The sequence below is a fragment of the Centroberyx gerrardi genome, chromosome 22 (assembly GCF_048128805.1).
Source record: "Centroberyx gerrardi isolate f3 chromosome 22, fCenGer3.hap1.cur.20231027, whole genome shotgun sequence".
NCBI lineage: Eukaryota > Metazoa > Chordata > Actinopteri > Beryciformes > Berycidae > Centroberyx > Centroberyx gerrardi.
Window position 1 is genome coordinate 9,312,597 of NC_136018.1, and position 17,454 is coordinate 9,330,050.

Here is a 17,454-nt window from a genome sequence, read left to right on the forward strand (position 1 = left end):
TTCGGTCAGCTGAGGTGAGGCACCGATTTTAGGAAGGTGTGTCTGATTTCCTTGGTTTTGTCACCCTATCCCTTTTTTTTATCTGTATTCTCATTTGATCGAGCATAACACAGAATGTCAAATTAAACACCATGAGACTGAATCAGACTGCAGTGCTTTTTCAAGGTAACATTTGCTTGTAAAAAGTGTTTATATCCGTATATTCTCCAGCTCATAGACGGATACTTCTGTCTTCCAGCTCTAGTTCTATTTCATGACATTCAAATCCATTTGCTGTACTTTGTAAAAACATATTGACATTTAGACATGGCATTTAGAACTCATTCATTTTTCGTGCAGTTTGAATAACGAGTTCGGTATCACTGCCACATAAAACTGGGGAGAAAAAACAAAATACAGAGTGTAACCATGTAGTGGAGTTTATAACTGACAGTAAACAACCATGTGACGGAAAGATGTCACTTCCCTATGATGAAGAATATGGAAATTATTGCTCAGTGTGATGCAATAAGCTGAATGTAATAGTTCATTAAAAAATTTATTTGACAGGCATTTTCAGAGCAGTTCCCATAGATTTGTTCTTGCTGCTTTGCTCTTTGTGACAGTTGATATCCACCCAAATGTATCCAAATGATGAACCGGTAATAAGTTTTACCTTTCAAATTCTGACAATCAATTATCATGGCAGTTACGTCTATATTTTATAGACATTTTTCAGGTCTGTTTGCTTCTGCTAGTCATCTTGAAGAATTGCTGATATTTAAAGGAAGTCTTTGAGAGCAGCTATTTGGGTAATCCATCAGCAGTCGCAATATTTTGATATAATTTCAATATTTCAGAGTCAGAATTGCTTTTTTTCCACCAACTACAACAGGAGCAATGTTTGACTTGGTTAATTGGTGCTGACACAATACAAGATTGACACAGTAGGTGCAGCACAAGTCACATTTAGTGCAGACAGGACTTCCTGTATACCAGTAGACTTAACATAAAGACACTACAAGTATGCATTCACAGCCAAAGAATTGTTCCAGTGTAGCAGCATTGGGGGATAATTAGTGTCCAGTAGTGCAGCAGTTCAGTGTACAATAGGCTTGCAAACGGTTGAACAGAATAGGACTAACTTGAGAATGCAGTTAGGCATTGGCAGTCCAAAACAAGGTGGCATGGTTCTGCCAAGGGAGTCGAGTAACAGATGTGCAGTACAAGTAGAGTGATAAATAAGAAATGATGCATAAATCACAGATGTAGAAGATACAATTCGGTTGATTGTCTGAATCAGTGGTCCCATATTTCTTCAGACAACCAAGAGTGTGGTTTCACCAGGTGCCATTTGACTGAGATATGCACAGTGTTTCTGTCTAAAGTGTACACATTATGCGTGTGTGTCTTTGATAGTGAGGGATATTGTAATAATTCTGCGCTTGTCAGCTGTCCACACTGTGACTAAGTCATTTACGGACCGCTAGAGGAGCGTGTTCACTCTAATTATCACCTCTCTTAATTAGAAGTGTAAATTAAAGTCTATATCTTTTGATTAACATCAACAAGTTCCTTGTTGGTTTGCCTGTGTCCTAGTAGACTGACTCTGTCAAAAGTACCACTCCTAATTAGCCAGATCTATTTAAAAAAAAAAATCACCCGTTTAAAGTAATAATTATTCTTACTGTTTTCACTCTGCTGTCCCCAAATCTGGACTGAGTGAGTTGGTGTTAAATATGGAGGAATAGGAGTCAGGGATTACCAGCTAATTAGTGTGACTGTGTCGTGGGATTAATTAATTTGGTACATTTGCATATATTCTAATTGTATTACCAAGCTAATTGGCATCACTGTGCCACAGTTATAATATCCGGTATTGTTCAAGTTTGATGCATGCTTCCAGCAAAGGCCAATACGCCAGTGTTTACATGCTGTTGAAGGTCCATAAACTGTTCAGAAATGGACAAAGCGTGTGGAAGACTTTTAATACTCTGAAGAAATGCATTTGTATTCACAATCTCTACATCAGAGTCCTAATTTTATATCCAAGGCATATTTGTTGTGTGAACATAGCGAGTTACTGAAATTATGATATTGTTTGAGGGATAATCAAAGATGTTAGCTGTGCATAACGAGCTGACATAACACATTGTTGATTCAGTTACAGTTTAAGCTTAAAATCTCTGCTGGTGGTTATTTTCATTAGTGAGGAGAACTTCAGAAAGTGTTAGGGTGCTTTTGTGCTACATATGTATACTTGTTTTTATATTATCTATACACACAAATTATCCCTGACTTTTGTTTATTTAACTTATTTTCTTGCTAAAGTGGAATGAAAACCTCTCTTGTGTGAGTGGATACAAAGTCAGGGCAGCATTGTCAAGTTAATCAGGACATCACTGTCATAAGAGAAGAGAAGGGAAGGTTTACATTTTTTAAATGATTTTATCACTTATGGTTGCAGTTTTGATGTTCTAAATATTATGGTTCCCATAATGATTCTCTTTTATAATTCTATAAACAAATCCTGCTTTGGTAGATTTGGACTCCTGAAGACATTTTTTATCTTAGTTTCAGCTCATTAATTAATTTTCTTCCTTCGGCCATGAATGCGTAAAATTTGAAATCTCTTCAATATTCAAAAGAGCATGCAACAACGGCAAAGTATTTAATAAGCAACATGAAAGAAATGAATTGATTCTGTCATATTGTTATCAATCTAATTCTACTATTTTCTTGTTGGTTTGCCTTTGGAAATGTTTTAAGATACCCAACTATAAATAAGAGTTTTATAGCGCGTATTTCAGATGTTGAGAACAAACAAATACCTGGTCAGTTCAAGTCACCTCAGTTTTATTTAGAAAGAGCTTTTAACAGAACAGGTTCACCACAAAGTGCCTCAAAGCGCCTGATGGAGCAGAGAGCTCACTGAAACTTGATGCAATGAAAGAGAAATTGCTCAAACCACAAAGGACAGCGTAGAACCTCATTTGAAGTGAAAACATGAAAAGCATTGAAATCGGGGTCGTAAGGTGGCTTCAGTACATTTAGTCACACATTTTCCAACCCATCAGAGAAAATGATATTCATCATACATCTAGCAGGAAAGTTCATCTGTCAGAAAAGAAGTAGCAGCCACTTCAGCTGCTTATACAAATCAACACAACAGCTTCTTTCTTTCAGGGTTATTGATTACTTCCCACAGCATTGTGTTTAACCAGTGTAACTTTTATTCATTCCAAAAGGTTGGAGACTAGTCATTAAAATGTTCAGCTATTAAAGACAATTGATATTCATCTGTTTAGCCAAGCATGCTTCAATATTCTCGTCAATCAGACAAGCTAATTTAGCTGTATCCCTCAGAGTGAGGGAGCTTGAGTGGGAGGACAACTTGGCACAAGGTGAGACTTCTTTCCAACCCAATCTCTTTTCTCTGCATAATTATATGAATTAAATTAATTGCAAATGCACATTTGCATATCTAGGTTATTTCTCTTATGGAAAAAAGGTCTTTGGAGAGTAAAAAAACAATTACAAGGCCTCCAGACAGTAAAACACCTCCATTTCTTTCTTCAGTTATGCCGTTTTCCCCAATGTTTTATTCCAGGGAGGATTTGGCCTCAGTGCTGTGGTGAGATGTGATAACACCACAGTGCAATATGTGCAGGACTCACGTTCCTAAAGCAATTTAAGGCCCATTTAGTGGACTTTGCAGCTGTCACTAAAGCGTACTATCGCCTGGCATCTAAAAATTAACCACTTTCAACCCTTGTAGGTATTTATAGCAAATGGAACAATTTGTTTTGCCAATAAATGGATGGAAAACAGTTCTAAAGCAAATTTGATTGGACCTACACAATCTGTAACCAGAAAATGGGTAGACATGAAATATTTTATTTTCCGCATGGGTAAATGTATGGGTCAGGCCTATGAAACAGGCTCAAACTCTGTGGTATAAGATCCAGTATGGTTTGTCTGCAATTGTAACACACAGTACTTTTCCAGATTTTTCCTATTGCATGGTAAGAATACTGGGCCCTAAGAAAAAAAGGGGTTTTCTTTCAAAAAGATGGCTTGATACGCAAAAGCGTTTAAAACGTTAATGCTCAGAGGGCAGAAAGGTACCGACACTTCAGCTTTTGGCTTTCACTGGACCCTGTCTAGGGCAACGCCATGATTGCACCGGGGATGACAATGGCAGTTGTTCAACCAACTGTGAAAGAACTAAACTGATGCATTGTGTTGTGTAGCTGTGGCTGGTTCTCACCGACCCTTAAAGTTAATCAGTTCTGCATTATAAAGCCAGAGAGAAAAACCCACTGCAGAATTTTCAGTTAATTAATGAGACAGTCGAACAAATTGCCAATGTGAGCATATGATCCGGGTCACAGACATCCACCCACTACAGTAGGAGCTTTTGTAATCTATGGCCTGTCTGTTTACACACCAAATTAGCATTTCACCAACAGCAATAAAACATTCTGACTTCCATGTCGTGAGTGCACAGTTTTCTGTTTTCTGTTAATCAAACCATGATTCTCAAGATTTTAGAGCACCCATTAAGGCAATATAGTACACCAATCAACAAAAAGCCTTGAAGACATACTGTATCTCAGCATCAAAACACGCCTCAGTATGTGGCAATAAGCAAAAAAGGGAACATTTTGCATTTAATGTCTTTATTTTGTCCCATTGAACAAAGCTATGGTGCAGATGGAGACCAATTTGCTCGGCTGTGTGGTCAATGCATCCATCCATGGACAGTCTCATTCTATCCCTTTTGTCTTTTGTTTGGCTGCTTTCATCTGCCATTCGGCTCCATTCATCTCAGTGTCCTCATCAAAGGTCATCGTGCTGCTCCTCTCCACAACCAATAGGCATGTTTGCTATTTGATATTCTATTCTTTAAGCCACATCAAGAAAGAGAGCCCTTATAAACTTGAGCATGTGTGATTATCACTCTGGTATGGTGTCACAGCCAGGGAAGAGAGAGGGGAGACAGAGAGAGAGAGAGCGTGCGAGAGAGAGAGGGAGAGACAGACGGACAGACAGAGGGAGAGAGAGAGAGAGAGAGAGAGATAGTTGAAATTTAAGGGATTTTGTTGTTTGCAAAGTTAGAAAACATTGTTATTATGTATATTTCTGTTAAAGTGGGGATTTGAGAGTAAAAAACAACTACAATTCAAGAATTATTGAGTTTTTGACATTTTGATCTTAGATATCACTTGACTTGGCACCTCAAAAAACACAAACACAGTATGCTGAATTCTTTTGTTAATGAAATTCAGTTTTGAAACATATGTGTTTAAAATTTGGTTTGATTCCCCCTTTAAATGCTCGAGACACTGTGCCCTCTTGTGGTAAAACGTAGCTCTGTTGGTCATAATGTTTTCTTAGGCTGTAATGAATATATGCTGCCCCCTTTTGGTGATTAATGCAAGGTACATACATGCAAACTATTACTCTATTCACACTTAAATGAGAACAGTTGATAAAAGATCAGCCATAGTGACTGTAAATAAAGGGCCAAAGCATAATGCATGAAGTTGATTTATTTACAATGACAATCACATTATTACTTTGCCATAGTACTGGATGAAATCAGATTTTGCAGAAGACTTTCTTGATGTTATCACTTCTGACACTGGTGTTTTTCTTGCCTTCAGGCTGGCACACTGTCTCACACCCCTCAAATGTCGAATAGGGCTCCTCGTCAGGAGATTTGCATGTTGAGCAACATACACAGAGCAAATGGTACAAGCTCAGTTTGGCCACCAGGACCATAAGACACCCTAGAGATAATAGCAGTCAGGTTAAACTTCCAAAAAAACAACAACCCCAAAACATCAGATTATTAAATCAGATTATTAAGGTAAGTCTTACCACAGTAGATTGTGTTTGTAGACAGGTCAGGGACACGATAGCCTCTGGTGAACATGGCACCCAGTCCCAGAATAAGTATGGGGTAAACCGTGAATGTGTAGAGTATGTACTTGGTGAAACAGTTCTGTAAGACAAACCTGTGGGGAGCCACATTAATTCTCATTCACTGCCTTTCAATGTTTTTCCTAAATGAAAGCTTCCCATACTTTTAATTTTGTCTGATTAACCATGGGAAAAAAACAAATATTGGGCACTATCAAGACTCTTCGATTACATCCTTCATTTCTGTTGTGTTCGTCCCAGTGATTTAAATAGTTTTTCCTCATTGATTTCTATTGATTATGCCCTGTTTGAGAGCAGCGTCATGCCTTACCAGGTCAGCATGAAGAAGAAGATCACAGTGAGGACTGCGGTGCTGACCGCAGGATCCTGCAGACCAGCTTTGTACTTGAGGACTATTCCAAAACACACCACAGCTTCCAAGAGGGCCCACCAGGCAAACAACGCCAACCCGTTCTGGGTCTGCCACAAATGATACATGCATTGCATTTGAATTAGATGCAATGTTTATATCATGAATTAGATGCATCTGAATTAGAAATACACTCAAAATTCAGTCAAAGAATGGTGACACTCTTGTTGATGTTAAAATGTTTAACTGGGACTTTAACTGGAGTTTTACTATACGATTTAAGGAAAGGAGTTTTTGATGAGGCTTTCGCAACATCTCTGCCACTCATTCCCTACATTTTAGTTTATATCATGATGCAGAAAGGACTTGTGACCTCACCAGGTAGCGTATCCACCAGGTCTCACTGGGGTTGTTGATGAGCAGCCAGGATCTGTGCTTGTTCAGGTTACAGTAGGACATGTACAGCATGCAGAAGCTGAGGACTGGGACGATCCATTTGAGGAACAGGGCTCCAAGAACATCGCTGTAAAAAGCAGCTGCATCTTGGATTTGCTTCTGCACATGTATGTTCCAATTTGAACGTGTGTGTTTCTGTGTGTGTGAGAGTGTGTGTCTGGGTGTCAACACAACTTACTGTTTGTCCCACAGAAGCATGCCAGACATTCTTGCACAGTTAATCATGGCCCACATCAGGTAGAATACTGGAGGGTGGATCTCCGGATTGCAAGACACAGGACCAAGCACATTTCTACAGGTGAAATAATAATAATCTTAACTGTGATCACATACTTTACCATGGTAAACCCATATGACAGATGTATTCTCATCAATAATCGATTTGTACCTAGCCTGTAATTATGCAGTGCCAATGTATGACTACGCTGTTTTATAGACAACAGCCTTTGTACCTTTTAAACATGTTGATCACCGCGTGCACGAGCCAAAGCATCGACCAAATGTGAATCATAATCCAGTTGTTTTCTGACCACCAATCCATAGTCACCTCCAGGGGAAAAGTCTCAGACACATTCCTGGACGAGGTCTTAAACAGAGCTGTAGGTCAAGAAGAGTGGGATACAGTAAACAGATTATCCATGGTCACAGTCCACATAGATGATTTTCCAGACAGATATTATGAGAGTAACCGATCTGCAATCAGCTTTGATTTGAATAGTAGAGTAGCTACATAATGTGTAGTCCCTTCAGTAGGTTGCCTTTGTATTTTGGCAAGCACTTGAACAGTGTATAAGTTATATGGCTGTATATCTGGCTAATATGGCTGCCATTTGGCTATGGGTCATCTTGCCCTAGTTAAGGCTGCAGTCCAATTCAAACATTTCCGCATTGCATTTCTATGCTGCGTTCAGTATGAGCCTAAGAGTTGTGCAGGTCTTTTTTTCTATGGCCTATTAAAAACACTTGACACTTGTCTTTAGTGTCACTGAATAAAGAAGATAAGTTTAACTGCCCTCCATCCAGGGCAGGAGCTTGTAAAAAAATGACATCAGGTATAATGACTGGCAAGGCAAAGGTCTTTCAGAAAAGAACATGTAGAGTGTAATGTTTATATATTTGGTATAGCTAAAGTAAGCTTCTAATGTAATGACTTTAAACTTTCAACTTCTCATATTTGCTTTCCTTACATTTACCTTGAATGTTTTCTTTCTTTCTTTCTTTCTTTCTTTCTTTCTTTTTTTTTTTGAAAAAGCATACACAAGCACATACCACCATAAACACAAGAGAAACTCATTCAAACCATCAAACACTGTTATCCCCAGCACCGAATACTGCTTCTGGTATAATTGCATGAAATTGTCACTCACCGTTGGGCACATTGGGGTCTGTTGCCAGATAGCGGAAGATCTCTGAGCACACCTGAGCGATGACAGCCAGGGCGATGCTCACACCGTGTATCGCTACATGGTTACTGCTTTCCACAGAACGGAGAGGCATCCGGGACCCCGCCATAGTGTCCGACCACAGCTGAGCAGGTTGTGAGGCACCAAACTCATCACCGCACTCTAATACTTTGGACTTTGTATAGCTATGATGAATTTTTTATGGCATCTGTCTGGGTAATAATAGTACAGGTGGGGGTATATAGCTTAGTGGATGGGGCGGGTGTGTGTGTGTGTGGTGGGGGGAGGGAGGGGGGGCAAATGCCATGGTAAAACCCCTTAAAGATGAAAATTTCATACATTCAGATTCATTTAAGTATTTATTTTCATTGCTTTTCTATTGGGTTTTCTACTTGAGAGCTTTTGTTTGTGACTTTCAAGATGCACAAAGATAGCAGCAGTTTCTAGATTGAAGATTTTCAGCCCAGAATGCAAAGCGCACCAGGCACTTCCCTTCCTCTCTGTCCAAACTAGGACAAGCAGATGTTAACATTAGGACAATTTGCACTTGAATAGAAGTAATGGTTTTAATACCAGAAGACCATCTGCTTCTTTTAGTACACTGACACACAACTGTTTTGACTTGATAGAATTACATTACATTTAGCAAATACACACTGATTATCATAAAACAACAAAACCATATATAAAGGAATTGGGACTCACAAGATCTGTTCCCACTTCTAAGAAGCATTGTAAGTTACCATTCATAGAAAGAGCTTCCGCTGTGTCAAGGCAATTTCTACTGGTGACATACTGACACCACTGTCACTGTAAAGCGGCCGCTTCCGGTGCCTCCATATGACCAGGGTGATGCGTATCACAAACATGATGCAGGCCACACCCAGGATAAAAGCTGAAGAGGAGAGGAGAATATGTATATGAGTCCATGTCCGGTGTACTAGGCAAATTCAATCAATTACCAGGAAGTATTGGAAAATATATAGGGCACTAATTTCACTGAGTTCAAGTGGCAAACAGTACCGGCAAAGATGTACATGTGGCTTGCAGGTGAGGCAGAATTGGTCAGAGTGCCTGTTAACCACAGGATCACCACAGGATAGATCGTCACGATGTAGCGCACATGCTCATCCAGGTAGAAGTTCTCTAATAAAAACCTGCGTGATGAAAATGGAAATTTGAAACATATGCAAAAGCAAAAGAGACAAAGACAAAAGAGTCTTTGAAAGTCAAAGTTTGCTCCAGCGTCGCCTCACTGGGGAACACTTTGATAAAAACAAAGAATCGTTAAATGACAGAACGCAGCAGGGAATCGGACTCACCAGGCTAACAGCTCCATCAGCAGCAGCAGCAGTGACAGCGTTGCGCAGTCACATCTAGGCGTTGTTGTCTGATATTGTAAGTATATCGTCAAGTTCAGCAAAGTGGTGATGGTCCCCCACGTTGCGTACACCGCCATTCCATTTTGCACCTGATTTAACAGATAGAAAGGAAGACGTGAAAGCTTGATTGAGAATTTTACTCTCTCATTTGCAAGGTGAATATCCAGTATTTAATTATGTAATATAGCAGCATGTCATTAGCCTTAATCTTATACAACATAATGTCAGAACAGATTTTGTATACAGAGCAGACAGTAAACATAGCCAAAGAGGTTCAGTTTTCAAGGCAAGCAGCCAATGTGGAAGCTGTAACCAGCTCATAGGCAGCAGGCGATATCCTAATGCTGTAGCATTTGGCAGCTTGATGTAGAAATACGTTCCCTAGTCTGTCACAGGGCCTCATCCCTCACTCCTGTCTTTGATGTGCAGTGCCAGGCAGCGAGGGGCTGGAAACCATTCTTGGGGTCTTTGCTGTGGCCCAACCGGGCTGCTTCTACCCTCCTAATCTCTGGGCGGACACTCTGCACTGAGGCCACTGAGCTGATCATCTGAGCTAGCAGGATTCACTACACTAGTCATGGGCATTTCAGCAAGGATGCACACTTGAGATATGGATGATGGAGGCAGCAGCCTTGGGGCCAATGGTCAGCTTCTTTAATCTCAAGGCAAGCCTGTCAGCAGTGTGCAATTGGACTTAGTGAATATAATGTTACTGATTGACTGGTTTCCCATAAACAGATTAAAGGGAATATTACTGAATTATGTCTTTGGTTTGTTTTTTTATTGTTTTGTTTTTTATTCCTATGATCTAGGACAGGTAGGTCTGTAAAAGTAAACAATAATACTTGATCCATTTGGATGTAAAACCTAAGACAAATATTGTATGAGCTCACAGTTACAGTTTTCTCTTCATTGTCAAGAAGGTTACGCATCAGTATTCATCCATAGTTATTCATGTTCACAAATACTGACTGTGTCATCCAAGGCCATGAGAATAAGAACAACTTTGTTATGTGAATTCTTAAATTAAGTGTTATTCCCCTTTAAGCCAAGTAGAGATCTCCAAAAATCATATTTGCCTACGATTGCATTTCCAGGAAACTGGCCAAGATATAGTTTTACCAATATTCTGATGAGCCAGAGGTCTATGGTGTGATATTTGTTCAGCCAGGCTCCATAGACCTTCAGTCCATGACAGGAGAAAAAGAGAACCATGTAGTCGGTGAAAGTCATTAAGGCTGAGATGATCAGTGCTGGCAACAACAACCTACAGTACACACAGAAAAGACATTTATTTTAAATAGACAGGAAAAATACAGCTGTTAATCTTGTAAAAGTAGATAGACAAAACCTAAACTGCGCACTCACTCTCTGTCAAACAGAAATAACCACGCAGTGTTCAAACAGAAATTGATGATCATGGAGACATGAAATCCATATGGCAGCACAGCAGGAGTGGTGTACATCCATTCATAAACACTCCTGCAGAACAAGGATAATATTGTCAGCAAGTCAGGAAGGGAAATACACCAGAGCAAACAAATCCTGTCTATGGGGAAGTAATCTGACAGTTTGACACAACGGCAGAGCAATCTGCAATACATAAAGGAAAAATGACTGGATAGGGAGCTGCACTAGGTAGAGTGGATTTACAGCATGCAATAATGTAAGAGAACAAGGGTGTTAAGAAATGAAAACAGTACTGCAATATAATGCACAGTTATTTGGTGGTGTACATTTTTTCTTTAATTGGCATGTATGAAAATAAGATAAATAGTTTACTGGTTAAACTGCATAAGATGAAGAAGTGCAGAAGTGCAGAGGCCTACCTTCTACAGAGTCCCACTAAAAAATATATAAACATGGCAAAGACCCAAACGTATATGAAATCCCACACAAAAAGAGCCCACCCAGCAGGGGTTATGGGTGTTGTATACTTCAGTGTTGCATCCTCTGTCCTCTGCGTGAAAACACCTGAATCAACAACAACAGCAGTTCATCATATATACAGTAACATGCAGTACCTTTAACTGATTTGATTGATCTGACAAATATTCACCTGATTTAGCGCCAAATGCTGCCATTGAGTTGAATGTTATTGCAACTAAAAAGGTGAGCAATCCAAGAAACATGAGCACGACGCGGGCTGGGTTACGATTTCCCATGATCGTGATCTGAGGGTAAAAGTGCACAAGAGGCTCCAGCAGCCATTTTACACAACAAAACAAATACATACTGTAGAAACGGACAACATTTGACTGATCCAATGAAGACTGAATACTTGTTTATCTTATGAACATGCACTTATAATCTTACAACTTACCTCTTCTTAAATCTGGATATATAAATATTTAGGCCCTTTGAAGAGAAAATGTAGTCCACAGAGCTTTTACCAGCAAGCCAGACAAGGTAAGGGCAGTTCCTATCAGTGTCATCCCACTTTATGGCCCCGCAATGCGCATCTGTTATCTTCACATGTCATAAACAATCTGTTGTTTAGTTGTTGGAAGCACAGATAAAGACCAGATTCTGAAAGGAATATAAGGCCATAGGTAAAAAAGGAAAGTACCAACAGCCAGTGTGTGTCCATCTAGAGCCATGGGTTCTTTAAAGTTTCTTTAAATAATAGTGCCAGCTAAGTCTAAAATGTAAATGTGTTGGGCTATGACTATCACAAGGCAGCTTTATTTGTATAGCACATTTCATACACTGAAGTAATTCAAAGTGCTTTACAGAGTAATAAAAAATACAGTAAAGGTAAAAAATGTACAATTAAAAAGTGCAAAAGTACAGACAAAAGATCCACAAGATAAAAGACTTAAAAAGTAAACTAGTGCAGTTCAAATCAAGTGAAATAGAAAGATAAAAGAACACAACAAATACTCCCACTTTTAGATGCATATTGTGAGTGAACCCATGTTTTTCTTTAATTTTCTTTTCCCCTGTCCTTCCTAATTCTACTCTTGATCTGATATTTACGTCAGATCTCACTGCCTAAGGCAGACGAGAATCATAGATTCTCCTCTTGGTCCACAGATGAATGAGAATCATACAGGGTAAAGATAAAGCTCTGTCATCTAGCTCTTTTGCGTTCCTAGATAAAGCTCTGTCATCTAGCTCTTTTGGCAGAATTTGAGCGCAATCTAATACAGAGGGTATGATGAGGCCGACAGGAGCTTAGACTTACCAGGCTACAACTTGAAATCTCTTTTACTGGTAGAATAGAATATTATCATGTTTTTGAAAATGCACCCTGAAACTAATTAGGAATAGTCAACTTGCAGCATTAGCTCACCTGGAAATCATCACCCACATTCACGCTGTATTTCCACTCTGGTTATTAGGCCCTGTGATGGACTGGTGTTTCCCTGCCTCCCACCCAATGCATGCTGGGATAGGCTCCAGCATGCAGCATGCATGAATGAATGGTTATTAGTATTAGTACAAAGAGGCAAAAATTACTTCTTGGAAAAATTTTACAGAAAAAACATGATTTAATGATGGTTACCCATGTGTCAAGAGTATGATTTATAGACTAAATTTTCAAAATGAAAGTGAGTAATGCCCCCATTGACATACTGTATATGGGGGAGCCAATATAAGCAGTGGGTTGTTCATGAATGCATGCATGATTAGTTGTGTTAAAAGTGAAGATGTTTTATCAAAGCGTACAGAACTGCATCCATCAATAACTGATACATGCAAAAACTTTGTGCAGATTTATGATTTAATAGGTTCCACCCCTGCTATAAGTGTGCCAATCTGGATGTTTTCCCTTCTTACATTAATATGATTTCAAACCTGGCTGTAATAATTATCAAAGCTTGCAGCCATGGCCATTCAGTGGCTTTACTGCTGCCATTAGCCTGAACAACACAGATGTTATTCTTTGACAGTGCTTGTCATTCTGTGAACTCGTTGAATGTCTGTGTATGCAGCTTCCTTCCACACAGTGGCACCATTGCATGATATTGTGGTAGCGATTGGTATCAGCCTACTTTTAATTCACATGCAAATACAGCACTATGAAATCTAAACCCTATTTATCGTATAAACAGCTTTAAAAAGGATTCAGAATCACATGATAGAGCTCTTCACCTGAGGAACTGGCTCTGCTTAAACCAGGGTGAGATCAGTTTGCCGATGTATCAGTACTGGCCTTTAATTAGATATCGGATACTGGTTAGTCAGTGTCATCCATGTCCAATATGATGGAGTTTCCTCTCTGACCACAGCTACATAAAAGTCAATAAAACCTGCAATGAAATAGAATTTTCTGCGCAAATTTTATTATTGTCACTTAAAGGTAATAATATATCTCAGACTTTCCCTGTCATGGAATAGCTTGTGTGGGTCATTCTGCCTTAAAGAGCTGCTAACCCGAAAATAATTTCATTAGTATGTATGTTTTAGTGTCACATGATCAACATCATATTTCAGAGGCTTTTCCACCATGTCAAGAATAAAAATTCTAGGGGGAAACACTGAATACTTGTAATTTTTTGGCATGAAATTGGAAAAGATTGAATATCTGCTATATCCAATACAGAAAAATTTGAAACCCCATTTCAGTTACAAAAGTATGTTGTGTCCAAGTATGTCATTATCCATATGATCCAATTATTGTGGTTCTGAGGACTGGGTATGGACAAGCAGGCTGTGGCACAGCACTACGGCTGACATTCAACCTTTAAGGGAGCGCTCGACCCAGGAAGCCCCCCACCCCCCCCCCCGCCGCCAGTTCCCCCGCCCGGCTCCAGATGTTGCCTTGTGGTGTATTGTACTTCAAACGCTCGGCAATAATTAATGGAGAGCTCCCCTGGGTGCGCTTGGATTAAGGGCTTTATGGACTCTTGCTCTCTCACATATACACACTTATACACACATAGGTATAGACACACTCACACTCTCACGGAACACACACTTGCACACATTATATACTGGAGGTGAGTCATTAACCAGACACCTGATACATGTGGGAGCAAATGCAAACTCTGTATTGATGCTTATGAACACTACTGATCCTTCATGGCCATCAAGTGAGCACGTACTCTACAATGTACAAAGCTAAACATACCAAAAGAACACTTAACATCGCTGCCGTCTTTATACTGATCCACAGCAGCCTACTTTGCTTTATTTCTGCTTTATTTCCCACGATGCACTGCATTTGAATGAATCCTTCCACTTTATTGACAGATTGTCATGACCCAAAATACTGTTGGCAGAGGACAAGGCCCAATTTGTCGGGTGCTCATCATCTAATGAATGAAATCATATCCAATTACATGCACGCCATCTTTGATCACTTACATTATGATGGATATGTGCGACGATGGGTATTATAATAGGTCGTTGTCACTGTGGTAATAAATTACGATTCACATTATGACTCATGTACTTCTTGGCAAAAAGGAAAATGAATTCTCTCAGGCTTTCTGCATCTGCGTCATTACCTCCTTAAACAGTGTTAAATATTAAAATATTGTGTTTGGACCCCAGGAAGAAAGGCAATTACCTTGTAACTAACGGATAAACAATAAACAATAAAGATTTTGTGCCAGGCAATCTTGATCAGGCTCAGAAAAATACATGAAAACATCTCAAATTCAAATAGTAATGAATGCCAACTGCTTCCCTGGCATCTTTTTTATGCACACAAGATTGGACTACTGGGGCATCCCCACATGAACCGTTTGGTAATTAGGGGCCATGACTAACAAGCTCTGTGTATTTGGACTGTTTACTCTCTATCTCCCCACAGCCCGGGCTATGTGACTTTCACGCTAAATTTGTGGACGACATTTTGGATCCCTCTGGAACCAACTCGGCTCCTAATGTCACAGTTACATTGCCATGACCAATAGTGGTGGCTGTTCCAACTAGATTACAAATAAAGGACAACAAAGGTGAGAGTAGAGGAAATCAACACTGGTTGCACTCGCAGAAGTATGAATTACTTTGGACAAAATAATGGTCTTGGTTTGCATTTATCATAAAACTATCTTGAAACTGTACAGTCTGCATAAACCAAAATGTAAACATATTACAGCCATATTTCAAGTCAATATAATATAATAAGTCAAGCCAAGTCAAGATTAATAGCTGAGTTAAAGAAATATATCCTAAGCTTAGAGAAATAGTCTTGCAGAAATATTGCCAACTAGCAAACAAAATATAGCGACTGACACCACAATGGATATCATTTAGAAAACAAAAATTCACCCACCTCTCTTGACCAGCACAAAATACAGAGACAATTTTTTCAATGAAGATGGAAGTTTTCATAGGAATCACATCCAATCTTCTTCCATTCCATCCCCGCTTCTCTGCCTGAGACAAGCCATCAAAAGAGATAAATCTCCAGACATGAAACCACTTTGGTCCATGAGAGGCTGTCAAAATAATATTTTCATCCCACCAAAGGTCCCTGATAACCAGCGCTGTCTACTGCAAAGCTGTATTACTGCTGAAGGTTAACAGCCACTTTGCACATACCACATAGGAATGGCAATTTTCGAATTCAGGATATATAAAATCTATACAGTACAGCCCCTCTCAATGCCACAACTTTCTGTCAAAGCCTGGGTGCTTCTAGTGGGGGGAAAGGGTGGGATACTTTCAGAGGGCGCCAAGCAAGACGGGACCCTTCAGCCAGGCTAGGTGATACTGTACTAAATTAGATACATCGGGGTGGAGGAGCTCAGTGTCACATCTTGTCAGAGGCCCTTCAGCGCCGCTGCTCAAACTCACTGCTGTGGGGAAAAAAACAGGCACTTAAAGACAAATGGGCTGGTAGCAAAAGCTTTTTATTGTTTTGACAGGTCAGTGGGATGACTTGGCACTATGGCATATTTTTCTATTTAGTGAGGACAGTTTGAATTATGAAAAGCCTTTGAAGGTTTAAGAAGGCTTGGTTTTTGTTATTTTACTTCTGGTGTAATCAGAGTGAGGTACGGTTCATTGTCAACTGCAGATTGTTAGCTATTGATAGCCATTGGTGCTTCTACATATATGTGAGGTAAAGTATACAGTGTGATACAGTATGTTAAAAAATGGATCACACACCACACATATACATACATACATACATACATACATACACATACATACATATGCATGCACTTATATGCACATACACACGTGCATGCACATATAGTCATGCACAGATGCACCGATATGCCCAACGAATTTCAAATTAGAGTAATTCCACTGCCACTGATTGCTCACTTTTCACATGTTGTTTACTCTACACTCACATGGCATCCATCATGTTCAACTTGGTAATCTATTCTGGGCAGCACAAATTGTATTACCTTTAATTACCTGGGCTGGGCAAGTACAGGCGATGCAAAATTTGACCAAACCAATGGGCTGTGCTCCAAATGGAAGTAAATTGAATGTTTAATATGCAGGTTGCAAAATGACCACCACAAAATGGCCGCAACAAAATGGCTGCAGAGAGGCGCATGTCAAGTGAATAAACTTTATTTATATAGCACTGTTCTAAAATACAGTTTACTAAGTGCTTCACAGTATATAAAATGACAAGATAGTAAAGCAATACTACCACAAAACAAATAGTAGATAATATCACGACACAATAAATAAGGCATGAAGTAGATAATTAAAATGAAGCAGGATAAAGCAAAACACAAGAAAATAAATGCAAAAAAATAGATAAGGGGGGGGGGGGGGGGGGAATACTTAATAAATTGCATGACTGGGCCAAGCTATAACACACACACACACACACACACACACACACACAAAAGGGGACAGTGGTTGCTGTTGGTGGTGGATCTCCAGTAATGGCTCACCCCCCACATCCCAGCCCAAAGCCTCCCTTGAGTGAACTAACATTAGACAGCACGTCTGCCCTCTCTCATTCACCAGCCTTCTCTCCATCCTCCATCATTTACTTTCACATTCCCCA

At 39.6% G+C, this 17,454-nt stretch overlaps 1 protein-coding gene across 1 annotated transcript; it reads right to left on the bottom strand.

Annotated features, from left to right (window-relative positions):
* Positions 1-6,234: 6,234 nt before the first annotated feature.
* On the bottom strand, positions 6,235-10,984 carry LOC144543507 (uncharacterized). The gene is made up of 8 exons (XM_078291534.1): positions 10,887-10,984; positions 10,641-10,785; positions 9,459-9,607; positions 9,160-9,293; positions 8,937-9,031; positions 8,101-8,260; positions 6,656-6,759; positions 6,235-6,387 (listed from the first exon to the last, which is right to left on the bottom strand). The coding sequence occupies exons 1-8, from the start codon at positions 10,982-10,984 to the stop codon at positions 6,235-6,237; spliced, it is 1,038 nt and encodes a 345-aa protein (XP_078147660.1).
* Between the last annotated feature and the right edge of the window lie 6,470 nt (positions 10,985-17,454).